Source organism: Paroedura picta, chromosome 2 (genome assembly GCF_049243985.1).
Source record: "Paroedura picta isolate Pp20150507F chromosome 2, Ppicta_v3.0, whole genome shotgun sequence".
Taxonomy (NCBI): Eukaryota; Metazoa; Chordata; class Lepidosauria; order Squamata; family Gekkonidae; genus Paroedura; species Paroedura picta.
In genome coordinates, this window is record NC_135370.1 from 78,414,594 (window position 1) to 78,440,937 (window position 26,344).

General features: G+C 44.5%; 1 protein-coding gene across 3 annotated transcripts; it reads right to left on the reverse strand.

The window, feature by feature from the left end:
• Positions 1 to 1,288: 1,288 nt before the first annotated feature.
• CABP2 (calcium binding protein 2) lies at positions 1,289 to 24,050 on the reverse strand. Of its 3 annotated transcripts, none has more exons than XM_077321072.1 (7): positions 23,169 to 24,050; positions 16,057 to 16,224; positions 14,048 to 14,078; positions 13,045 to 13,179; positions 9,855 to 9,964; positions 7,091 to 7,238; positions 1,289 to 6,133 (listed from the first exon to the last, which is right to left on the reverse strand). In XM_077321072.1, the coding sequence occupies exons 1-7, from the start codon at positions 23,538 to 23,540 to the stop codon at positions 6,108 to 6,110; spliced, it is 990 nt and encodes a 329-aa protein (XP_077177187.1). In that variant the 5' UTR covers positions 23,541 to 24,050; the 3' UTR covers positions 1,289 to 6,107. The 3 variants fall into 3 exon arrangements, with proteins under 3 accessions (XP_077177187.1, XP_077177189.1, XP_077177188.1); XM_077321074.1 differs by lacking the exon at positions 23,169 to 24,050 and adding an exon at positions 18,484 to 19,388; XM_077321073.1 differs by lacking the exon at positions 16,057 to 16,224.
• Between the last annotated feature and the right edge of the window lie 2,294 nt (positions 24,051 to 26,344).

The following is a 26,344-nucleotide window of genomic DNA, read 5'->3' on the forward strand; positions in this document are numbered from 1 at the left end:
GTTAACATCCCTGTGATGTCCTGGTTTTTCCTTTTGAACTGCATACTGACACAAATCAGTGAAAGGAAGTCAAAAAATTGTCTGTGGGGAGAGCTAATGGGAGAGGGCATTTCCGCACATTGGTAAAAATAGTGTTACACTAACTGAATGGCATAGTTCTAAATATTATCACGCCTTCCAGCCCCTCCACACCCTTTTGCTGTCTCGCTCTTATCTGCTGCTTTTAAATTCATAGTTCTCCATTTGTGTCTAATCATAGATGCGTAGTGCTTAATGCCACCCATTATGGAATCACGAGTCTTGATACTTTTAAAAATTAATCTAGTTCCTGATTTGGGGGAGAGGGGGAGACTTTAGAGAGGCATGTATATTACAACTTTGGGGAAAAAACTATTTCACCTGCAAGCTTGTCCTCCTATTCGTTGCTCCAGGATGTTAGCCATTTTTAAAAAGACATTCCCATCCCTGGGAACAAAGGAGAAGGAGGCGGGTACGAGGGCAGGATCAGGCAGGCACCTTTAGAGCGTGTGATCCTCCATACCTTCCCTCTGCTGCTTGCCTACTGGTTGCTCTCCTTTAGCTAGCCTAAATAGTTTGGGGAATCCACTTTATGCAGTTCCCCAACTAGCGCTTTAAAATGGAGGATGTAGCCAGCCGGTTACTGCTCAGACCCTGGATGCTGGCGATGTCTATATGGAGGGGCTGGAATATAATGACTACATAAGGTCAGCATTTCACTACATTTAATGTGTGTGGAAATCCCCAGAGAATGCTCAACTGCAAGAAAAGAGGCAACAAAAAAGGGGTGAGATATATATATCCGGTATGACTTTCAAGCATGGTATGTTGGGTAGGGAAGGTACTTGTAAGTGGATTTCTTGGCAAAGAAATAGAAAAGAAAACAAAAGGAAAAAAATAGAAAGAAACGTCCCCTAGCCCCAAAAACCAGTTCACAGTGTGAATGTGAACAGATTGATTGGCAGGGGGAAGGGGCAGAATGGGAATGAAGAACAGAAGTGTGTATTGATTGCACCAATAGTGCGATCATCAGAATTCCCACTCCACCAACAAAAGCCTGTAAGGTGTCTGCGGCCTGGAAAACACCCAAGTCAGAAGAAAATCTTGGCAAGAATAATAGGGAATGCATTTTAATAAGAGTAAACAGAATGCTTTTAGGAACATTAGAGCTTTTCAAACAAGCTTGTTTGAAGAGACAGAGGGAACTTTTTGTCATTTGATTTAGTTCCATTAAACAAAAACAAAATAATACAAAATCACTTCAGCATATTCAGTTGCACAGATTAAACCCTAATTGTGGAGAGTGCAAATTGTTGCTATGAGGGATTTAATTGGAGGCTGTAGGACTCACAGTATGAACATGATGAAAGAAAAAGAATGCCTCTGAGCAGTTGCAGCATGCATTTCCCTTGCCATTAAGTAATCACACCCATAACTACATATCTGGAATTTGATAACAGATTTTAGGATTAGATTATCAAGCCGATTTGAGTCCATATACTCAGATTTTAAAAATTAATTGGAAGAGGCATAATCTGTCCAAATTATGCTTGACTGATGAGAATGATTAAAAATCTTTTTATTTACTAAGAAGTTGTCCACAATTAATCAGGCCATGGATTTTTAAAAAATTATTTAATACATGTAGTTATAAAAACTACAAGTGGCAGACGTCATCTGAGAGGAGACATTCTCATTCTTTCTCATGCAGGAGGGAATGCCTCTTCTGAAATAGTACATGATGTGGCATATTGTATATATATATATTGTATATAAAAAAGTCCCTTTTTCTCAAAATCTGTATATTCATGTGTAAATATATGCAAATCTAGTTGACCAATCAATTAAAACGAATATAATATATTAAGATTTCTTTAATTAGGTTACAGCCCTAGTATATATAGCAATAGAGGTATTTCTCTGATTCACAGTCAACTGCACCCAACGGATATTAAAATCTATTTATAAGTGGCCTTAAGAAAAATATAAAATCCTTAATAGAACAAAGGTAACATCAGAATAGGTTGAAAGGTATATAACAGTATGTATGAATTTGATATACAGTGAATTTACAGAAACTGTCTGAACATGTCTTTTGATAATGTGGTATTACATCGACTATGAACAACAATGCTGGTCACAATTAAAGAAACTATATGAAATTTCTTGATGTTATAATCTTTCCTGAAAAGCACCTTTCTTTTCCACTGGAATAGGAGCTAGAGTTGAAAAAAACAGCAATCACCAGTCAGGTTTTTACTGGGGAAGTGAAGACCAGTTCCAAACAACGGGGCAATGGTATATGGTATTGCTTTTCAAATTCTCTGGCTTTCCAAAATATTTTATGCACAGTTGTCTTCTAAGAAACTCCTGTGTGTGGTTGGCTTGGAAGCTCTGTGTGCGGCAGCAGACAATGGAACATTTTCTAAGGTACGTCCTTATTTTGTCCTGTTGAGCCTCACAATCACTCTGTGTGAACTGAAGAACAAACTAAATGAGATGGAAAGCCATTATTTGCCTCCTTGAATTTTACCTCCTTGAATTCCCAATAGGAGGAAAGAATGGATATCGGATTGTATTTGTATGTTACGGGACGGTTTTTAACCCTTTTCTCATATCTTTTTCTGAATGCAAATCCCTTCCCTATACAGATACTATTGTGCCAAGAGAGGAAATATACAGGTACCAATAATTTCTCCTCATCAGAGCAAAGAGCAAACACAGAGGAAGCATTCGACAATTGACATGGGAGGGTCTGAGGAAAAAACCATGCACTCAAAAGCTCATGCCTTGAATAAATCTTTGTTGGTCTTTAAGGTGCTTTTGAACTCAATTTTGATGGGAGAAGATGGTTAGCTTCCTACTGCCACCAGCAAGGGCTGCCAACTTCCAAGTGGGTCCTGGAGTTTTTCCAAAATTACACCAGAACTCCAGACAACAGAGAATACTTTACCAGGATAAAATGGCTGCTTTGGAGGGTAGACTGTATGGAATTATAGCCCTCTGAAGTCTGTCCCTAGGCTCCACCCCTAAATCTTCAGGGAACTCACAACTAATATAGCACCTATAGTTATTCCTTGTGGAATATGACTTGGACATAGTTTTGCTAATTCTGGCTTTGTATATTCCTGGGGATTTGTGGTGGTGCCTAGGGAGAGTGAACTTTGAGGAAAGAAAAGAACTCAGCAGAGATGTTACTCCATACAATCTACCTTCCAAAGCTGTGCTTTCCTCAATATAGTCTGAAGATCAGTTGTAATTCTGGGGAAATTCTAGGCCCTGCCTGCAGAATGGCAATCCTAGGTCACATCCAGATTGAATCATTGTAATGTGGTTTACTTGTGGCTGGCTCTGAAAACTGTCTGGAAAATTCAGTGTCCATAATACAGCAGAGAGGTTATGAGGGGATAAATAGAGGGACTGTGTCACCACTGTGCCAAAAGATCAAGACTAGCTTCCTGTTTGTTTCTGGGCAAAATTCAAAGTTGCTTGGGCAGTGGTCTTTTACTTAACTTTTAAGGTCCGAAGTGACTTGGGCAGTGGTCTCCAAGCTTTTTGTTACTGTGGGCACCTTTATAATTCTGAGGCATGGTGGCGTGACTCTATAAAATGGCTGCCGTGGGTGGTGCAGCAAAACACACTGATGGGCAATACATCTACACACACACACACACAGCGAGACAGAGAGGGAAAGAGGGAGAGAGAGAGGATAACACAGAAAGAAGTTTACCAATGGAAGAAAGGGGTGATAAAATACAGAGAGAGCAGCAAGGGGAAAAGGATACTCTACTGTTCTCTAACTCCCACTGCTTCACAGCTGATTCATGGGTTCTGCTTATAGGATCCTGGATCTTTTTCCAGTGAGTGATATGGAAGATCCAAGTGAAAATTCCCTTTATTTGTATTAAGGCAGGCAGTTATCCGTTCTGCTTTCATAAAGGCTCTGCCTACTGCTCTGAAACCCATTCCCTAGAGAAATGCCTGTAAGTGTCATGAGGGAACTCCGGGTTTGTCTCTGAGATAGCTGAAGAACTCTTCATCCCATGCCCTGCTCTGCCCCTCCCCACAAGGTAGGTAAAAGCAGAGTCAAGGCTCTAATGCAGTGGTCCCCAACCCCCGGTCTGGGGACCGGTACCAGTCCGTAGATCATTCAGTACCGGGTCTCAGCTCCTCCTCATCCTCCTCCTCGGGCTGCCCAGCCATTCTGCCACCAGCTCACCTTTGGCCACCATGGCTGGGGCTGCCCCTCAGCGTGGCACTGTGCAGCTGCTGCTGGCAGCACCCCCCCCCCAATGGGCAGTGGGAAGTCAGGGGCGCCGGCGGAAAACCAAGTGGAGCAGGGGCTCAGGCAGCGACATCCCTCGGCAAAAGACTACCCCCCCCAGGCCTCAGTAAAATTGTCAAGCGTTGACCGGTCCCTGGGGATAAAAAAGTTGGGGACCACTGGTCTAATGGTCTTTAATGGTCATCCTTGAAATGCTTAGAGTCTTTAAGGTCCATCAGATGTCAACCTTATTGTCATTTAGGTCAAAAGATTCATTTTTTTAAACCAAGCTTTTAATTGGGCATCACCCCATTCTTTTGTTTGTTTTATTGCTTGTGTGTCCCACCAGAGTATTATTTTGAAATTACTGTTTGTGTTAAAATTGTTCTACTGCTCTTTTTATGCTGCGTTTTCTTATCTGAATGTGCTTTACACTAGTGAGTTTATTGTTTAGCTGGTGGATTTATGTTCCATGTTTTTTATTATTTCGTTGTTCAGTTGTTTTTATTTGGTTAGCCACCTTAAGAAGGTCTCTGAAGAGATAACCTATACATTTTCTAAGTAAATATTAACTTTCTGAAGAACGTTTCATAAAGCAGCATGGCCATCTGTATAGCTCAGTTAAATAGTAGCACAGGGCAAAGAGGCAACACAGATAGCCTTCAGGATTCCCAGCTATACTATTACAAGGAAACTTCTAGATCACAGCTGAAATGTCTGGTACTCCTGAAAAATGTTCACAGGAAACTATATGATCCCACTTGGTCACTGTGGTCAGTTTAACAGCAGGCATCAGCCACCAAACATGTTCTCTCTATCCTGGGCCCCACCTGATGGAACGAGCTCCCCAAAGAGATCAGGGCCCTTCTGGAATTCCCACAATTCTGCAGGGCCTGTAAAAGGGAGCTCCTCCACCAAGCACTTGGTTGAGGCTAACTGACTCAACGACATCTGCTGGTGCCACAGACACCCCCCCTTCATGAACTGAACCCAAACTAACCCCCTATGGAATCGTGTTAGAAAGTTATTGTAATGTGAATTGTTTAATACTGTTGTTCAGTTTGGAACCCACTGTTATGGTTGTTGTTTTTATTATTGCAATGTATATCCCTACGTTTTGTGTAAACTGCCCTGAGTCTCATGGAAGGGCGGTATAGAAATAAAATTAAATTAAATTAATTTAAACTAAATAAAATAAATAAATAAACTACAACCAGCTCTCCCTGCCACCACTAGTAATTGCTTTTTCTCCCATTCCTCTGCATGTAGGAAAAGCAGCAAATTATGACATCATTTACAATTACATTCCAGAGATGGAAAGCATTATTCAGGTCACAGTGGGGAATAAAGTACAGTTTCATGGACATAAACATCTTTTAGAGCAGGAAAAGACCAGAAAAAACCTTTTGAATGTTTCACACGAGTGCATTCAGAATCATTTCTGAGATTTGTTGATTAATTCCACATCCTCGTTACGTTCTGCTTAAAGTGAGGGGTCAGTGTTAGAGCAAACAAAGGCATGGTCTGATGACAGGCAATCACAGAGATCTTGGAATATATGTTCCTGGCCATATCTACTGTAGCAGATCAGATATCAGCCTGGGATCTGATGTAGGATGTCACTGATGGTTATGAAGCTGGTGTGAGTCCCTTGACTTCAAGAGCAGCTGTTTGACTCCAGGAGGGCTGTGCGAGATGTGTGGGAAGTGCTTGCATGCTGCCCTCCCCCTCAATGGTCAGATCCATTGCGAGCAGCAGTATGTGATTATTTGGAAGTCCCTCCTCTTCATAAGGCACTTCGGTCTTGGACTGCTGCTAGGTGCTCTCAACGAGACATCATGCGTACAAATTCTACAAGAAGGAGATATTAAGGCAAAACCATATACCAGCTGCTACTGCCCAGACTCTACGAAGAACAGACTCAGTTGCCTCATTTTATAGTATACCCTAAAACACACAGAAGAACGTCTCAACCAGTTCCTAATAACTTTCTATCACATTCTCTAGCAAGATCATGAAACAGAATCAGGGCTGTAAAGATAGTGGCTCACTCAGTTCCCAATGGTGCTCATTAAGTGCAAAATAAATGGGCTGCAATAGGCAACTGTATTGGGGGGAGGAACAAAAGCAGCTTCTCAGGGGAGGGGATACTAAAACCAAAGCCTGAGTTCATCAAGTTCAGATTGGGACCTCACTGCAGCAATTTCAAAAAAGCGTACACCTTTCTCTTAAACGTGAATGGCTGCCATTCACTCCTGTGGGGAAAAAGGTAAAATGTTACAGATGCAGACACTGTTAAGATGGAAGCAAAATCTGCCCCTGGTTCTGAGGGCATGGTGGTTCCTTGTAGTATATAGGCATACCAACAGGCATTTTACTCAACTGAAATGACACATTGGAATCCCCAGTGTCCTGCTTTAGTTTCATGATATGATTCCTGTCATATTCCCAAAACTGGTAATAAAAATTATATCTGTGGGACAGAGGGCCAAACCAGATGTGAGCTGGGAATTCTATGTCTAGAATTCCCATTAGTTTTTAATTCTCAGTTGATAGGTATGTGAAAGTAATGTGGTATGGCTTAAGCTTCTCGCTCTGTACCATTCTACTGACCTGAAATGGCCCCAAGACACTGCTGTTTTCCCTGTCTGGGATAAACTTTCTTTATCTGATCAATCTATACCCCATTCCTTTCTAAAACACAAGAGCAGTTGCCAAACATTTCCCCAGTATCAGGCCTCACATCCCATTCGAAATACGAAAGACAAAAACGGAGCATCAAGAAAGGACTTAAGTCTTTGCTTTTACCTTCAAAGTCCACAAGACCATCTCCATTCAGATCAACATCCTTGAGGATCTCATCTACCTCATGGTAATTCAGTTGCTGCCCCAAAAGTTTGCGCATGGCTTCTCGTAGCTCAGCTACACTGATCTGTCCATCGCCATTTGTGTCAAACTAAAAGGAAATGAAAACTCATTTACCCATTGCGTTGAGACTTCTGCTACATCCATACCTTTGGTCTCCTGTTCTGCCTCAGTCTTTTGAGCCTGATGGACGGTATCATTTGTTGGAATATGCAAGCTCTATAGTGTGCATAATTGAGTAGAATATAAAGGATGTCCTGCACAGGGCACCAGAGGAAATGTACATTTATCATAGATATGGTCAGAACTTTCTGATGATTTTCAAATTATCCCCTCCTGATTGGCTCAACAGGAGACTTCCAGCTTTTTCAGTACACATCCTTCTTGCTTTTCTCCAGTACAGTTGCTGAACAGACAGAATGACAGCAGACAACAGCTAGAACAGATATTATGTGTCTCTCTCTTTCTTTTTATACATAGTTGTTCCTAAATTCAATCAATCAGATGTAAATAGTGTGAGGCACCCTGTAGCCCCTCCTAGGGCTGAGCCTTTCTCAGCCCTGACGCCTGCTCTTCCGTCCAAGGAAACAGCCAAAAATAAGCAATAACCAGCTTGCAATTCTCTTTTATTTCTCCACTCACCATACAGTCCTGTTTTTCTCTCACCACACAACAACCCCCACCCTCCTGAGTTTCTTCCTTATATCCCCCTGTGAAGACCACACCTTGTTACAAAAACCCCACGCCCAGCTCCTTACTGCCCTGCCCTCCTGGGATCCAGAGCGTCTCGAAGCTTCCTTGGTTCTGCAGGTAAGTCTTCTTTTCTAGGTTCCACCGTTCGCGCTCTCTTTGTCTGGCCCTTCCTTGGGGTATGTGAGTGGGGAGGTTTTGTTTATATCGCTCCCCCTCACAGCCCCTCTCATGGGCTGACTGAGAATACTCTGCCGTCCTCCTCCGCTCTTTCGTTGTCTTCTCTAGTTAAGTATTTTTCCCTTGTTCTTCTTTCCTATCCTCCACCAACCCCTGCTGACTTTCCTGTCTCTCTTCTTCAAGTCCGGGTGGGTTGTCCCCAGGGTTCTCCCCCCCCAATCCGGCCAAGCTTCATGGTCTGTTCCCAAAGGGCCCTTTAATTCCCCGGCCCTCTTGGAGCCGTGGCTTGTCCTGCGGCTTGTCCCGCAGCTCGTGCCACTGCTAAGCTCTGCGCCCATTGTCTCCGCTGCCGATGGAGCGGTTGCAGGCCCACCCGGACACACCTCCCCCCTTGGAAGAGTCTGTTGCTCTGACTGTTCTTCAAACAGCCTTGAAAGAAAATCGGCATTCACTCCCATCCGTCCAAATTTAGCTTTTTGATTGACTGCTCTGAAGTCCACACAAAATCGCACTGACCCATCAGGTTTCGGGACCATTACTATGGGACTTCTCCAGCCGCTTCTAGACGTTTCTATGACCCCCAGAGACAGCATCTCTTCCACCTCTTTTTGTACCACTGGCCACTTCTTGAATGGAATCGGCCTCCACGGAACTCTAACTGTCTCACCGGGGTCTGTTCTTATGGCATGTTCTAGTAGATGCGTTTTCCCTGGAATCTTGAAGAGCTTGGGAAAACGTCGGACTACTCCCCAAACCTCTTGTTGTTGCCTCTCCGACAAAGACGGGTCCTATCTTGAATTGTCTGTCTTGAGTTTTTCTATCATAATATGTTTTCTGGTATTTTTGAGCAGCCATCAGGTTTCTCCTGGCCGCTTCCCGGATTTCTGTTAGATGTTTCTGTAGATCCTGCACATAAAGTCCCTGGCGTTTTCTTTGTCTGAGGGGGTTCCTGTACCCATTTTTCCCCTACTAGGTCTTGAGCTGCGGCTTATCCCGCGGCTTGTGCCGCTGCTAAGCTTCGCGCCCGTCGTCTCCGCTGCTGTATATGCTGTTACCCGCCACAAGCCTTAGGGGAGTGGCGGCTATAAATCAAAATAATAATAATAATAATAATAGTCATTTTACCAGTAGAATCTATACACGCCAGCCCCTGTACACAGATACCTTTTAAAAGAAAAAAACATCACTGAATTCTTTGTTCAGATCAACTGTAAGTAACACCAGTAAGGAAGACTGGACAGGTTAAATCTTCCCATTGTTGGTGAGGAAAACCTCCCTTCCTAGCCAGACTCATGGGAGAGAAGTGGGGAGAAGCAGTTGACGGTAATGACCTCAGGCAGACTGGAATCATAGAAGGGAAGGAAATCTGCACTTGGGAAGCAGAAAATACTTTCCAAAACCTGTGTGAGGTTAAAGCATAAAAAAGCAATCCCCAGATATTCACAAAGGAAAAATGCTTAGTGTCAGACCAAAAATGTGCATTAGTTCAGCCTCAAATTGACTATAACATGCAAAAAATTGATATGTGATTATAAGCCTCCCTTTCTTATTGGACATCAATCAATTAAAAAAAAACTTAATGCAAGTTCATTTAAAATTACCTTTCAGACTTGTACACATGCAAGCCAATGGTGGAAGAAAAGCTCCAAAACTCTTTCGATGACAAATGCCATCTTTTGATATATGGTAGAGAATAGTTTATGCTGCCTAGAAATAATGCTGTAGAGGCATGCAGAGCAGCAAAAATGTATTTCTGTTAGTATGTCCCCTGCCATATGCACAAACATTTGCACACTCCAGTGCTTATCTCCCATTGACCCTGGAGTGTGACTCTCACCTCCCGGAAGGCATCCCGCAGTTCTTTTACTCCAATCATGTCTGCAGTTTCTGCCAGCATCTTGGGGCCCATCAGATCCACAAAGTCTTCAAAATCCACCTTCCCTCCAGCTGTAGATACAGAAAGACAGTTTTAGAACTGGGCAACACTACTATACCAAGAGCTGATTCACCGTCATAAACAGGGCTTCTTTCAACCTGTGCTGTCAACTCCCCAACCACACTCTCTTGTGGACACCAGAGTGCTTATAACAAAGGACTTGTGTTTTCCATGAATGCCACAAATCACCAGTGGGTTGATTCCAAACTGGCTGTGCATTGGTGACTTGTCCTTGGGAGCAGTCAAAAAGTTTAACTTTTCTTATCACCCAGCTATTTTCTTGTAATCCAAACTCCTCTGTGGATAAGTGACACTTCTCTTGCTGTAACATATTTGCACTTTAGACCAAGTGGGAGGCTGGCAAAGTGCAGAAGCCCTTCTGCATGGGAAGGATGCACATTATCTTCTGGACTGAAAGATCTGCACCGGTTATCTCTCTGTCCTCAGGACCAATTCAAAGTACCTATTCTTAACTTTAAGGCCATAAATGGCAGGGCATTTGAAGGACCATTTCCTCCTATACAATCTAGTGCAGCATTTAAGAGGAGCTTCAAGCTCTACTCTCTCAGTGCCCCAGTCTTCATAGATAAGGTTGGTGCCTAGAGACAGGGCATCCTGTGGTGGCACATCACCTCTGGAATGCCCTCCCCCAAGGCTCAGTTGGTGCTTGTTTTATTTTGTTTCAGGCACCAGGCTAAAGCACGCCTTTTACCCACATTGTTGATTAAGGGGTTTATCTTAGCAGCTTTTTAAAGGTCTATTCTGTTTTATGGACAGTTTTTGTGCTGTCTGTGTTAAATGGCTTGCTTTAAACAGCTTTTTCTTATAAGGTTACACTGTTCTAATCGGAAGCCACCTCAAGCAGGACTCTGTTCTGTTTTGGCAGTCTAGAGATAGCCGAAGTAAATAAGTGAATTCTATCTATCTCCACCAACGCAAACTCTTCTTGACCCTGGTTGTGCCAAACTCATAATAATTCCCTTCTCAGCAGATAGGAGTCAAGAGATGCTAGTCACCCTATTCACATGTTGGGTTCCAGAACATATGTATAGGCTATAATTGCTGCTTGGTACTTCCGGTTGAATTAGGTTAATTAGGAACTGGAGAACAGACATAGAATAGACGCAAGGTCACCCTATAAATTTGTAAGTTCCGTGGCAGCCATGGGTCTGGTATCTGCTTTCTACAACAGCATCACAGCTATTTCTAGGGCATGCTTAGTCAATGAATAGACTTCCTATTTCACTGTGCATATACATGTGTGAACACTGTGGGTACTATTATGCTTACTTGGCTATATTCCACATGAAATACAGATCAAGGGATATGGAAGGCCCCAATGCCCATGAAATGAAGGAAACTCACGGCCAAATTATACATGATGGTAGATTTTCCTGCCTACATCTCCTAGGTTTGGGGGCTTGATATAGATTGTAGGTGTAACGTTAGAAAATAGGAATGCTCAATTCTCCCGCCTCTCATGCTATCTCCTCATTAAAATATGTTCCCAGGCTACTTTTAATTTTGACAAGGGGAAAGTTAGGCACAATATGAGTACCTGCCTTTTTTCCAACTGGATTTATGAGGAAGGAGGGCAATTCCATCAGAGAAGCAGTATGTGTACATGGGAATGGGGGAATTAACATTCCCTCCTGCAGTGCTTCAGACCCAGTCAGTAACAGACCCAGAACCATGTGGATCCTTTTTAGAGCCTTAAAACCCATCCAAGGTTCTAATCATGGAGCTTCAATATTGCATAGAGTTTAACCCAGTGGTCCCCAAGCTTTTTTATCACCGGGGACCAGTGACAATAGCCTGCCCACCCCATCCCCAGGCCACCTCAGCCTCAAGTAAGGGACTGGGAAGCAGATGTGAGCAGGAGTAACAGTTGCTTTTGGGAGTGAAGAGCTGGGCAGGTGGGTGCAATTGCCATGAGAGAAAGGGAGGGCTGGCATGAACAGTCACTGCTGCAAGCAGAAGGATAGGCGGGCAAGTGCAGCGATCAGAGAAGGAACAGAAGAGTACATACAGCCACAGCAACCACAGCCACCATCACTTTGGGCAGCAGGACCCAGGGGTAGGTGGGTGTGTTCATAGCTAGAGAAAAAGCCTGCTCTTCCTACTTTCCCCACCACCACCACCATCAGGGGGGCAGGAGCAGTCTGGGGGCAGGGCCATTTTTGACTCCCAGTCCAGTCCAGCCCTGCAAGCATCATTTTTCTGGAAATGAAGCACTGGCAGTCTTATGGCTCCATCGTGCACTGCTCCAGTTGCATAAGAATGTGGACCCTATTGATATTTGTTGATCTGCCCTGCTGATAACCACACACCATTGTGGAGCACATCTGGGTGCAGAAGATTTGGATAGAGATTTGGTCTACATTCTACTATGGCACAGGAAAGAGACATGGAGCGACCATACTGCTTGCTACATGAATGGGACTATAGAGGCACAAAGAAAGGACAGAAACTATGAAGGCCAGACTGGAAGATAGAAGTCACATGCCTCTTCTTTAATGATACTACTTCTTTGAGTAGTTCCTATATTTTTTACATTATTGGAGAGGCATAGCATGTAGATACAGGAAAATGACACCGTACTCCTCCCTATAATAATCTGGTCTGTAAGAGGAAGGAGGCAGTTCCAGATAACTACTACATGTGAATCAAAGCAATATTGGGATAGTTCTTCAATTTGGGTTTGGCACTGTCTTCCCACCCTATAAACCAGAGGGCCAGAAATTATTTTTAGTGCTTGGGTCTAGGAATGTCAGAGAAGTTTAACTGAGGGATGAGCTTGGATGTACCCAGGAAAGGACAAAGTACTACATTGCCAATTTCTATTATAGCATGAGTACAGGATTGGGAGAAATCAAAAATGTTTTGACTGTTACAAGACCAAGGAAAGTGGGACACCAAAGTAATAATTCTTGTTTTCACCAGTTGCAGCAATGGAAGATATGGGACCACAAGCAAGAGTATGGGCTAAACAGGATGCAACTGAAAACCTGGCAAACTGGCACAATCCCCATTTCTGCAGGGTGTGTTTGGAGCATCGGTATACTTAGTAGTAGTAATAGTTGGTACATACCAATTTGCTGAGACAGTTCAATGAGTTCCATCTCAGTAGGCATGTAGCCCATAGTTCGCATGCATTCTCCCAGGTCCTTGTAGCTGATGTAGCCATCACGATCTTTGTCAAATTCCCGGAAAGCTTCCCTTAGCTCTGGAAGAAGAAATGCAGTAAAGAATCTTATTCACAATTCTTCCAAGTCTGTTGCAAATCAGGAACTGAAGAATCTTTCAGAAAGCACATAAATAAACAGGGAAACTGGGCAGTAGGCCTGAGATTATGCTGAATCACAAATGAGGAACTGTACTTTAGCAACATTCCTGTTTCATCTGGGAGCTAGCTCTGAGCTCTTATTCAGTGGAATAATACTGATGGATATGCCTGGAAGAGCATAGGATCAGGAATCTCTGTGTGCGCCCCATCTAAACTTTCATGCATAATTTGAAATCAGGTATCTGGTGGATTCCCTCCAGACTCGGTGATGGGCAAGAGACAACCCCCCAGACTAAACATGGGAAATGGTGGCAAGGCAGAGCATTAAAATGGGGGTAAGGTAGCCGAATGACATACAGCCCCCTGACTGATCAGACCAAAAAAACATGGGATGATCAAGGAATTTTCTGGTTCAGGACCTACTGCATGGGAATATTTAAATCTGATACTTGAATGTAGACCCAGATGTTCAGGAAGCTATACTTAGGAAAGGGATGTATTATGTGGGGATTTGGGTATGTGTGTGATATATTTCCCTCAAATGGACTGAATCATGATCATGAAGTTCTTCTTGTCTGCGGCACTGACTACCAAAGGGGCAGTTTGGATGGACCAAAGAATGCACCAAACTTGCAAGGATGCACCAAACCAGAATGTCATCGCTTTACAGGGCAGGTCGCGTTATTCCTGGGATATCTTGTTCTTAGGCTAATATTGCACCAAGTCAGTGTGTGTGTGTGTGTGTGTGTGTGTGGAAATGGTCTCCTTTGATTTAATTGTTCAACAGTGACAATGTCGTCAACTTTACCTTCAATCTCTTCTGGTCGCAGGTCTCTGTCCTGGCAAAAGAAGGAAAGTAGAAGCTGGTTTAAAAAGTGATAGCTAATCTGTCTAGCTTCACCCATTCTAAGGCCAAATACCTTCTGCTACTGATTTATGTATCCCCCAAATAAGAAAACATTGCTCACCCAGCCTGTTCCTTCTAAGAATTCTGTTCCCTTATGTAGCTTGCTCCTATTGCAAATACACTCCATTGTGTTCACTGGAATTTATTCCTAAACCAACTAGCCTAGGATTTCAGTTTAATATCTATGTAGGTACAGGAGTGGTTTAAGGATTTGCGGGGCCTGTAGCACCAGAACCAATTTAAGGATTTGTGGGGCCCTAGCAGAGTGCAATTATGGCAGGGGGTGGAAGGGCCCCCACCGTGGAAAAGGATGTCACTCCAAGTGTTCTTAAATAGGGAAAGGGCACCACATGGGGGGCCCCTAGAAGCACAGGGCCTGTAGCTGTACATTACTACATGGATAAACTGGCCCTGTGTATTAAAGTAGTAGTAGTAGTAGTAGTAGTAGAAGAAGAAGAAGAAGAAGAAGAAGAAGAGTTGGCTCTTATAAGCCACTTTTCTCCACCCAAAGGAGTCTCACAGCAGCTTGCAGTCGCCTTCCCATTCCTCTCCCCACAACAGATACACTGTGAGGTGGGTGAGGCTGAGAGAGCCCTGATATTAGTGCTCGGTCAGAACAGCTTTATCAGTGCTGTGGCGAGCCCAAGGTCACCCAGCTGGCTGCATGTGGAGGAGCGTGGAATCAAACCCAGCTCACCAGTTTTGAAGTCTGCACTCCTAACCACTACTCCAAACTTGTGATTTGGAGCTGAGTTATGGTGACCCCAGCAAGGGCTTTCAAGGCAAGTGAAAAGCAGAAGTGGTTTGCCAATGCCCTTCTCTGCAAAATCTTCCTTAGCGGCCTCCCTTCCAGACACTAGCCCTGCTTAGCTTCTGAAATCTGACAAGATTGGACTATACCATGTCACCTTTCTTCCCTCCAGATTAATGATGCACCAGAATTTGGTTCCGCTTAGAGGTATAATTTCTGCATACAATGACTATAGATGTCAGGAAGTCCCTCCTCTGCAGAAAGACACATCTGCAATATGAGGATAATGCTAATTTATTTATTAGATTTTATCCTACCCTTCCTCCAGGGTAGAAAGCATGGTTGGGGGCAGAACATCAAATGTTATTCCTACAACATTTCTGTGTGAGGTTGGTTAAGGACAGAGATAATGACTGGCCCCAAATCACCCATAAGCTTCACTGCGGAGCTGAGATACAACTCAGGTCTCCCCAGTCTTAGAGCAGCACTTGATCCACTACATCACTTAGCCACTGCCCTCATTCTCCCTAGAAGGCTGTTGTAAGGATCACAGCAAGATCATGTATGTGAGGCACTCAGAACTCTTTGCAGCACTCTATAACTGCTAAGTATTACTGCTTTTTATCATAATCCAAACAGGCCACATTGTCTGGCTCTTGTCGTGTGTGAAATGGATTCAGTGAAGCAACCTCTCCACTAGCCAGTCTCCATGTAAGAAAAGATTTGTATGCTGTAATACATGAGTTGTGTGGCATTACTATTTCCCCCCACAAATACATGGATTGAACAGCCACTGCACATGTCATCTCCTTGCTGAATACTTTTTGATTTTATTTATTTATTATTTGACTTGTATACCGCCACTCACGTCCTGACCGGCTCCTGGCAGTTTACATTAAATTTTTAACTTATGACACTTATGTTGTATGTTTCATGCTACGGTGTACATTCTGATTTCTATGTGTAGATTAGGTTCCATGGAGGAAATAATGACGCATGAAGAAACCTGAGAATAACACTTCAGTGCAGAATTCTCCACTAGGTGGTGGGAGGGGACAGAATGGTGGCAGTGTGCAGGAGTAGCACACACACCTTAGGAGGCTGTGCAATGCGTGGTTGTGCCATATAAGTAATGTGTGGATGGAAAGGAAATACGTACGATCTGTGTGATGGCGATGCTCTGGCGCAAGAAGATGCAGGCTGGCCCCACCAACCCGTGCAGCACTGAATAACTCTGCAATGGCGGATAGTGGGTGCCATCAACCATATCGTCCAGGTCGCTGGTGGAGGCTGGAGAGCCTGGAGCTTCTGAGGGATGCTTATTCTCCTGTGGTATAGCTTGCAATTAGCTAAATCTTGTTAGAGAGCACCATTTCCCCTCCCTTTCCCACAAGGCCTGAGTGTTAGGGCCATGACCCCCAGGAAATTCTAAAGAAGGGATGAAGACAAAAGAAGCAAGGACCAGACACTGAAAAGAACAGGACACTGAAGGTATAGAAATAGGTGCCTGAAAACATTTCATGTTCCTTACTTGTAAATTTATCTCACCAACTCAACACCACGGCCTACTAGGTAAACACTACAGTTAGATCTATACACAATGTCCAACCCTGTTATGAGTCACAGATGGCAAATCACAAGCAGCAATCACAAACTTACATGCCTGAATCCCTTTTGGAATGCACATAGGCACCTCCACTAAGGTTGTAGCCAAGTCACTCCCCTCCATTCATAGCACCCACAAAAATACATCAGTGTGCTATGCCAATGATAAGTGATGCTCACTGCAAATGGCATACACAGAAATATGGCCCAGCAGCCAACATTCAGGTATAGAGCAGTAATCATTATACACATCCACCAGCTCACTCTTACACTAACATTTCTTGGCATTTTTGGTCTGTCAGAACAGGTCTGCATTATTGATTCAAACTAACTGAATAGTCATCAGCTCACCATGGAGACCCACAGAGAATTATCACCATATCTCCAAACTATGAATGTCTGAGGGAATTTTTGAGGACGTCACCCCAAGGGTCAGACATGACCCAGTGCTTGCACAGGGGATACCTTTAATTTACTTTTCTCTACCCAAAGGAGTCTCAAAGAGGTTTACATTTGCCTTCCCTTTCCTCTCCCCACAACAGACACCCTGTGGGGTGGGTGAGGCTGAGAGAGTGCTGATATCACTGCTCAGTCAGAACAGTTTTATCAGTGCTGTGGTGAGCCCAAGGTCACCCAGCTGGTTGCATGTGGGGGAGCGCAGAATCAAACCCAGCTCGCCAGATTAGAAGTCCGCACTCCTAACCACTACACCGAGTTGGGTCTGTCTGAGAAGTCACGAGAGTGATACTTCTAATAGAGCGGTAGTACTTGTGGGTGTACAGTACCAGCACCTTTTGGAGGGCCCTCCTCAGTCCTATGGGGGGGGATTTTCTGGAAATCACTGCAACCATATATATGAGTACTTACACCTTTTATTTTATTTATATTTATTTTATTATATTATATTTTCTTATATTTTCTTTTTACAAAATAAATACTGGTCCTACAGGCTACAACCTGTGTTTGTATTCACATTCCCTTGATTGCAATTGAATTCAAGGATCCGAATCAATGACTGGTGGACCTAATCTAGACCTCGTCTTTTACTTGTCCACTAGAATGACTGCTGTTTCAATTTAGTAGAACATCAGCATTTTCCAAGGCATACTTATTCCTAAGTGAACATATCCAATGCACACCCACAGTCTGTGGATTACTTCTTTCACATCTTGGAACCAAAATGATACACATCTTGGAACCAAAATGATACAGCATCGTACAATTTCTATTAACTACTACTACTACTAAGACCTATACATACGCACACTGATACACCAGTGCCTGCCCCTGCTTAGCTCATGTTTTGGCACCAATATAAAAAGAAAGACACATATATTGTACATATACCACACTTAGTGTTCTTCTCAGCCTCAGACACTGAGAAACTGACTCTCCAGAACATACAGGAGTATGGAAGATGCCATTAACAGCCATAAGCAGTTCCTGCAGTGTCTATATTCTCTTGAACATGGCAATTCCAGTCTTGTTCTACCTCAGTTTACCCAAATCCAATTCAGGCCTCAAAAACGTACCAAAAAGGTATGGGGAGGGGAGATAAACATTGAATGGCTTGAATAAAAGAGAACATAGATACTGATCTAAGAAGGGCTAATTGTGGGTGAGGGGTGGGCTGAAGGGACCTACTGCACCCAGGCAGACACCCGACCTCTTGATATTAATCTGATGTCTCAGGAAGAGGACCTGGGGATGACTGAATTGGCCAAGTGAACCTGAGGTTGTGTGGTTGAGGATGTGGTACTACAGAGGTCTAGCCACCAAGTACCACATTTTTGCTCTGTCGTCTCAGCCACAGGAGAACCTCAAGCGCAGGACTTCAGCCACTGACAGAGATCAACATGCAGGGTCTGAGGAATGAAGGGAGTACAGACAGACACATGAAGAACCAGCCACAGACAGGAATACAGCATGGCTCAGCACAAAGATGAAAGGGGCCACCCTCCCTCCCAACCTCTCCCCCTACCTTGGAGAGCCGCCTGCCTGGGGTTTTGGTACAGTTGCCCATGGTAGCTAAGGCCCCCCCATCCTGCGGAGCATAGTATGGGGCTGGAGGCGGCTGGCACCGATGGCAGGGTGTTTTTTTAATAGTAACAAGTGATTCTCTTCCTGGGAGGTTTAGACGCTTTGGGGATTTTCAGGGTTTTTATTGTTGAATATCTCCAGAATATTAAGGGAAAGTGAACAGAGCAGGGGAGGGGGAGGGCGTGGGCCAGAGCCATAATCCTCAGGATTATACGCAACTCAATCATTGATGGTGCTAAAGCAGAAAATGGGGGACAGACAGCTCTTCTTTATAGCAGTTCAGGCCTGCCTCACTCCAGGAAGCCAAGTCCCATCCCTGCTTCATCCTTGCCACCACCCCAAAGCCCCTCTCAGGCTCAGAGACACAGGCAGTCATCAGGGGCTGGAGCCCACCAGCATCTCCCCTTTCTAAGAGTAGGGAGGCCATAATCTCCTTTGCCAATCACTGAGATTTCTCAAATCTTTGCTCCAGGGAGTGGCTGCTTTTGCTGAGCTCTGACAACACTACCGGGCAGAGGAGGGAGGTGGGAAATGAGGTAGGGGGCCTGCAGTACTCAGATTGTCAGTCAGACTTAGTAGTTGGGTGCAAGATGTGAACCAGCTAGTAGAATCCACTGTATTTATAGACTCATCGGGTATTATCACCAGTGACAGTAAGAACAACTTTTAATCTCTAATGCATCACTTGTGAATGCTGTTAGAGCAGGACAGAAACTGGAAGAGAGCGGTTTGAAATTCAAATATATGCTGTAATCTTAGGAACACTTTCATTTCCTTTACAGTCAGATCTGGGAAATTAACATAGAGTCCTACCCATTATCTATGAAAATGATTATGGGCTCTACAAGGTTTGTTTTAAAATCACTATTAAGATGTGCATAATCAAAAATGATCAAAAATAATGTGATGGGTTTTGCACAGCGAAAATGGTCCCATGTGCAGAAATAAAACATCTTTTTGAGAGGTTTCCTTCCATGCATAATACACCCTGGTCACTTTGCTTAGCACACTTGCCTGCCCTCACTTCCCTTGAAAACCTCGAAAATATAATAAAAGAAAAGGTCTACTGCACAGTTTCCTTCAGCAACAGCAGAAGTTTCTTTGCAGCACTTGGAGCTCTTTTAGCTCATTTTTCAAAAATGTAGAATTGGTGTGATAAAGAGCATAAAGAGCCATCCTTTTTTCTCTGCCCAACTACTTTACCTTACTGAACGGGATTTGCAGGTATCTAAAACAAATGGAGATGACAGCATCACACTACCTTCAACTCCCTTTTAAAAGATCCAGCCTGAAGCATGCAAAACCTCAGAAATTAACCACTTCAGGCCCTCTTCTTTTTAGCAAACAATCAGAACAGGTGACAGATTATTCAATACTATAAAAGTATCTGTGATCTACTTCTCCCCCAAAATGTCCAAATCAGATGTTGCAGAATGTGCTGCTTCAACAAGGTATTTACACCCCCCCCCCCCAGCAATACATCAGAATATATGGTGGGGAGCAAATCCATTTCAGCTTTAGAATGTGTGCTTTGTGACCAGCGAGCTGAGTGTTCCCATAATTGGGCCCTAGGCCTAGAAATTCTACAAATGGAGGGGAAAGCAACCCCCCTCTCCCCCCCCCCCAGTAACTCTTGCTTGCCAGTTCAGCTCCAGCCACCCAGCACAGGCCATTTTTCATGCAACTCAGACCTCTCCTCCCAAGCTTCCTATCCAACAACAGTGTGGTGGAGGAGCCCTAAATGATCATCAGTTTAAATTTTAGATGGGCTGTGGTCACAGATCTTTTGGTGCATGTTGTTTAGTGTGCATTTGCTCTTTGGCACATGTTTGAAAATCTGTTTGAAAATTGACTTTGCCTAAAGGGAGGAATCAGCATGTTCTTCAATCAAGACAGGATCTATTTGATGGACTTCCACCAGTACCCAGAAGTACTTTGTTGATCAAGTTTCAGCACTCTCCTTTTGAAGCTTATACCATCTGCAGAATAAGTTAGCTGAGTGAATTAATTGCATAGTTATGCACATTTGCAAGTTTATGTGTGTCTGTGTCCTGTCCCGTCCCCCCAGTCCTACAATAAGGCATGCATGGATTAATCACCACTATGTTTTGCCCTGGGAATTTAGAAGCTTCTGACCTGATTTTCAGGGAGTCTTGCTTAAAAGCTAGTGCTGCTGTGCTGTATCACTTGATCATAGTAACAGTGATGGAAGATTCCCGCATTATGAGGGAAGCCTTACTGCATGCATGTTTTAATTACAATAAATAAATAAATAAATAAATAAATAAATAAATAAATAAATAAATAAATAAATAAATAAATAAATAAATACAATATCTCCTTTTCTGGAGAGGTTTCCTCATGTGAATCCATTTATGAAAATCTTGGGAATTATTTAATTATATTACAGAACAAAGCAGTCATGACTGTAGAATTCAAGGGAAAATACCAAATGAGAATTTTAACTCATAGACCAAGTCCTGTGAGGAAAGACTGAGGAACTTGAGCATGTTCAGCTGGGGAAGAAGAGGTTGAGAGGGGACATGATTGCTGTCCTTTAAGTATCTGAAAGATTGTCACTTGAAGGGCAGGGAACCGTTCATGTGGGCAGCAGAGGAGAGGACCTGCAGTAATGGGTTTTAACTAAATGTATAACTGTACCAGCGGGGGGGGGGGAGGGATTCACAGAGTAGTTCAGCATTGAAATTGGCTGGCTAAGCAGGTGGGATCTCCTCCTCACTGGCAGTCTTTAAGCAGTGGCTGGACAGAGACTTTTCAGAGATGCTTTAGGCTGATCCTGAATTGAGCAAGGGGTTGGACTAGATGGCGTGTGTGGCCCCTTCCACCTCTATGACAGGTGGAATTTATAAATCCTTCATCCCTATTTGACCGTTCGTGCTCCCTTCTCCATCAGCTTTGTAGCATGCATATGTGTACATGGTGGGTGGACTCCAAACCTTATGAGTCCCATGTTATGCAGGAAGCTCAAATCAGGCAAGCAGACTGGATATAACTATATTGGTTGCTGATGTACATCATTAGGCCTCAGCCAGGTTTCCATCCTGGAACAACCCAGAAACATGAACAGCAACCCACTCACCCCCACCTCAGACATGCCCAGTGGATTCCCCAACAATGACTAAACTAGGCCACTAGGTGGCACCAACTGAACCCTTCTGTTTCCAGATTTGTGCCTTTAATAGCAGATAACCCACATCTTTCGCTGTAGACGCTGAGAGGTAGACATTAGAGGTATGAGGAAGTCTGTGTGTGTGGCTGCTGTCCTGGGGGCGGTGCTACTAGCTAGTAGTTAATTGCTGTGCACTTGCTGGGTGCTGAATGAGTTCACCCAGCCTACAACATCACTTTTCAGTGCCTGTTGGTAAATCTTTGGGGCTTCTTCCCTCTTAGTTGCTGCTCTGTCATGACAGCCAGCCAAGGCCAGCTGACCATATAGGTGGGCTGGGCCACCACCAAGGGCACAAGACGGAAATGAATTCGTTGTATTTATATGGGGGAGGGGGGGAGGGGGAGTGCCAAAGTAGTAGAACAAAGTTGGAGTCCAGTAGCACCTTCTCTCCAAGGTATAAGCTTACAGGTGCTTGCACACTTCTTCAGATCCTCAAACTTTGTTCTGCTGCTTCAGACCAACACGGCTAACCACCTGACGCTGCTGAAGTAATAGTATGATTATATGCCAAAATCCCTTGGGGCCAGACCTACCGTCAACAGCTATCTCCAGCCTCCCCTCACCACTGTAGCTGTGAATTTCAAGTTTAAATGGTAAAGCAATATAGTATGTCTTGGTCCATCTCATGAGGCCACATTAAAGCAGCAGGACTGTAGGATGTTGTTGCCTTTGCAAATGAGTTCCTTGGGGATTATTTACATAATACCTTGTCTCAGTCAGCTTTATAACAACTATCTCTTAAAACAACAACCAATATGCTCAGATTAGGTGCTTGCTGTCAAGGCTTCCTCAAAGACTGCAGTGATGGCAAGGAACCTTCACTGATGGCAAGGAACCTTCACTGGCCACATCCTTGTTGAAAAATTCCCAAAGATTTGGGGGGGTGGAGCCTGGGGAGGGGAGGGGAGGGGTTGGGGAGGGGAGGGACCTCAGTGGGGGATAAGGCCATCATTAATCCTCTGGAGCAACCATTTTCTTCAGAAGAGGTGATCTCCGTTATCTGAATATCATTTATAATTCTGGGAGATCTTCAGCTCCAGTTGGTAACCAGGTAGCTTTGATGCCTAAACTGCAGATCCTGATCTTAGGAGGCTCTTCCACTGCCCACCCTAGGGAATGAAAGGCCTAAATTATAATCAAGAGCCCTTTTCCAGGGTCTGTAATTCTACTTGCACCTCTGTCTTAGACATCAGTATTATGTCCTGATGTAGAAATGTTCTTTTCAGCCATATGTTTGAGGGAAAGAAAAAGCTAAATTTTCAGCAGGCAGTGGCTGGAATCCTGCTACAAAAGTCCCTTGCCATCAGAGGAATATCCCTTATTTCACAGCATTCCACAATGCCATTACCCCACCTTTCAACCATCACTTCTTTTTTGAGTGCCTTCTATGTTACCTTGCCAGGTGTCCTATGCCCCTTTCCCCTCAAACCGGTTACCTGCCCAAAGACTGAGGTGAGGACAGGCTCCATCTCCCAGAAACTTGGGTGTTCTTCTTCTGTGGGAGCTGAATTCACTCCTGCCCCTTGTAATGGCTCATCCTTGGAACTGGCTCCAGCCCTTGGTTCATCTACTCCATGGTGGGTGCCAAGCAGGGCTGTAAAAGGAGCTGTTGTTGCTGTCTCAGAAGTACTCTTTGACCTGGTCTGCTCCATATGCCGCTTGTCTCCGACTTGGGGCCGACTGCCAGTCCTGTGGAAATGCCCACTCTTGGACCTCTGGTGCAAGCCATTTCGAGAGAGGGCACGGGACGGCTGTAACTCTGGTGCCTCACTGTTCATTCGTTGAGTCTCCCGGAGAAAAAAGAACATGTTGAGAGCTGATAAAGAGTTGCTCTTCTTCCTTGAAGCTTTTGGTACTCCTCTGTCTCTCCAGAAGACACACACACAAACAGACACACACACCCCTCAGTAAGGTTTAATTCCTCTTCTCCCCTTCTTTTCTGGCCCTATTTCCATGTTTCCCTGCCATGCTTCACTGCATTCCTGGCCTTCTGTAGCTTTCTCCTGGTGTTGTGCTTCCACACAGCTCCGTGTGGTCCACCTTCCCGTCCTGTTCCCTCTGGTAGCCAAATTATTCTGAGCTGCTACACTACTCTTGTACTTTCATCACACACATTTTCTTCCTTGTAGTTCCCTCTCAAACACATACTCCCCTCCCCATTGATTGCCATATTTTGAAATTCCCATTTCTGAGGTACCACAAACATCCTTCTATACCACTTCCTCTTTCACTCCCTCCTGCATTCTTCCTTCCCTCTTCTTTCTCCTTCTCAGACCACTTCTCTGACTGGTCCCTCAACTCCTTGCTCTCCCCCTGGTTTTCTCTCGTGCTCTTGCTCACTTCCCTCGCTCCTGGACGTGCCCTCCCTCTTTGCTGTCAGCTCAGAGACCTGTCCCTTGCAAATCCGCTTAAGGGATCAACCCCCTATGTCCCCCAGGTCCCTGGACCTGCATGGGAAGGGGAAGCAGAGGGGTCGTCTGCTCTCCAACTGCTTTCCCCAGCCTACCGTGCAAAACTAATCAAGTCATCTTATAATTGCCTGGAGTGAAATTGAAAAAGAAGGCTGGGGAGGGAATCTGAGCTTATCAGGTCAGACACACGACCTGACTTGGATCCGCTTTTTGCTAATGATACAAATGAAGTAAAACAACCCCCGCAGCTGGAAACCCAAGAGGCTGAGAGACACAGATGGAGCAGTAAGAGGGTTCCCTGCCTTTTCTGGTACTCACCTGTCAGAAGGAAGGCAGGAAGGAAAAGAGGCAGCAAAGATGCCTTTGGGATTAAGTGAACTTGTCTCATGCCTCTTGTCTCTCCTTCTACCAACTTACAAGCATCCCACCTCCATTTAATGGACTTTTCTTCCTCTGGGACCCCTTTAGCCTCTCCACAGATACACTTCCAAGGACTTTCCTTTGCTCCTACTCCCTTAGGGTTTTTTGTTTCACTCCTTCAGGCCTCTTCCCCGGCATACCCCTCAGCAGGACCCTGAGCAGTGGGCCCCAGCTGTGGTACTTGGAGCTTCCCTGGCCCTGCGGATGGCAGAGATAAATATCCCTGGCAAGGCTGCCCCCAGTGCTGTTGCGCAGACATCTCATGGTTTATTCAAGGCAAAACTGGCCCCATTCCAGCAACAATGGTAACCAGACCCCACCTAGTGCAGACAATGCCAAAGGGCATGAGCTGAGACTCAACACTCGAGGATGCAAACTGAAAGAAGGATCTGCGAAATGAATCTTGCCCCCTCTCCCACACAGGGATGGGACACGTCTTCCTCTCCTGAAGTAGGTTAAATGGCGCATTTTCTTACAGCGAATATCAACTTTCCCCTCAGTGGGTTACTTTGGGCGGAAATGTATCCCCCATGCATTTAACAGCTGCACAGTAGGCAGAAAAATCAAGAATTTTTTCATCACTATCTCCGTACTGAGAAAGTGTCATCTACTGAATCAATGCCAATTGAGCCAATTTCCCCTCTACCACTGTACTGCCAAAGGCATGATTAGGAGACATCCCACCACATTCTAGAGCAGTGGTGATGAAGGGCATGTCTAGTCTGCCAGAAAATGTATGTGCCAACCACGTTTTATCCTTTTCCTGTAAAGGTAAAGGTAAAGGTATCCCCTGTGCAAGCACCGAGTCATGTCTGACCCTTGGGGTGACGCCCTCTAGCGTTTTCATGGCAGACTCAATACGGGGTGGTTTGCCAGTGCCTTCCCCAGTCATGACCGTTTACCCCCCAGCAAGCAAGCTGGGTACTCATTTTACCGACCTCGGAAGGATGGAAGGCTGAGTCAACCTTGAGCCGGCTGCTGGGATTGAACTCCCAGCCTCATGGGCAAAGCTTTCAGACGGCTGCCTTACCACTCTGCGCCACAAGAGGCTCTTTCCTTTTCCTGACTGTTCCCCAAATCCCATTCAAAGATGACTACGTAGTATGATATCCCATACATGTGTTGGGTAGGGGTGGTCTTGCTGTAAAAGGATGCTGTATATCTTTGGATGAGGTAAAAGTCAGGGCAGTGGTTCATTCTAGCTGGTGGGGGCACAGCCTTCAAAGATCAATGAAGAGGGGAAATCATTTAAAAGAAAAGAGAGCAAGTTGCAAAAATTAGATTTAAATAAATGGAAGGAGCAGACATGCAGGAGTTCATCTCCTGTCTGGTGTAATTTATTGCACCTGGGATTATGCTTCTCCCACATACCACAAGCTGGAGAATCAACACTAGGTCCATTTCCACATGAAGGTAAAGAACGTGCACCGCCTCCTGCTTGTAAAAAAGCAATTGTAAACTGTGTGATTGGCCAATTCCTGATGGGAGACCCCTCCTGCATTATCCTGCCATCTCATTGCAGCTTTCACATCACCCATTATCTGATACTTTTAACTAGAGATGCCAGGGACTGAACCTGGGCCTGAGAAGTGGATTCTACCACTTTCCCTCATCGTGGGCCAAAAAGGACAAAAACTCATGCCAACCCCTGCACAGCCACAGAAGCAGTATTAAAACCCATGAACAATGAGAAGCCAGGCAGGGGCAAATTCTTCTTGGAGAAATGGTCTAGTAGTCACTGTTTCTGTAGATGGAGTCAGCAATAGATGGAAACAAGCAGC

Bases quoted from the DNA above. Each gene is read 5' to 3' on its own strand.
- CABP2 (XM_077321072.1), bottom strand. From the start codon at position 23,540: ATGTTCTTTTTTCTCCGGGAGACTCAACGAATGAACAGTGAGGCACCA. The intron at 9,965-13,044 runs GTATGTACCAAC...CTGTATCTACAG, and splicing joins TGAACTGTCTCAGCAAATTG to CTGGAGGGAAGGTGGATTTT. The intron at 6,134-7,090 runs GTAAAAGCAAAG...TCCTTCTTGTAG, and splicing joins TGGTCTTGTGGACTTTGAAG to AATTTGTACGCATGATGTCT.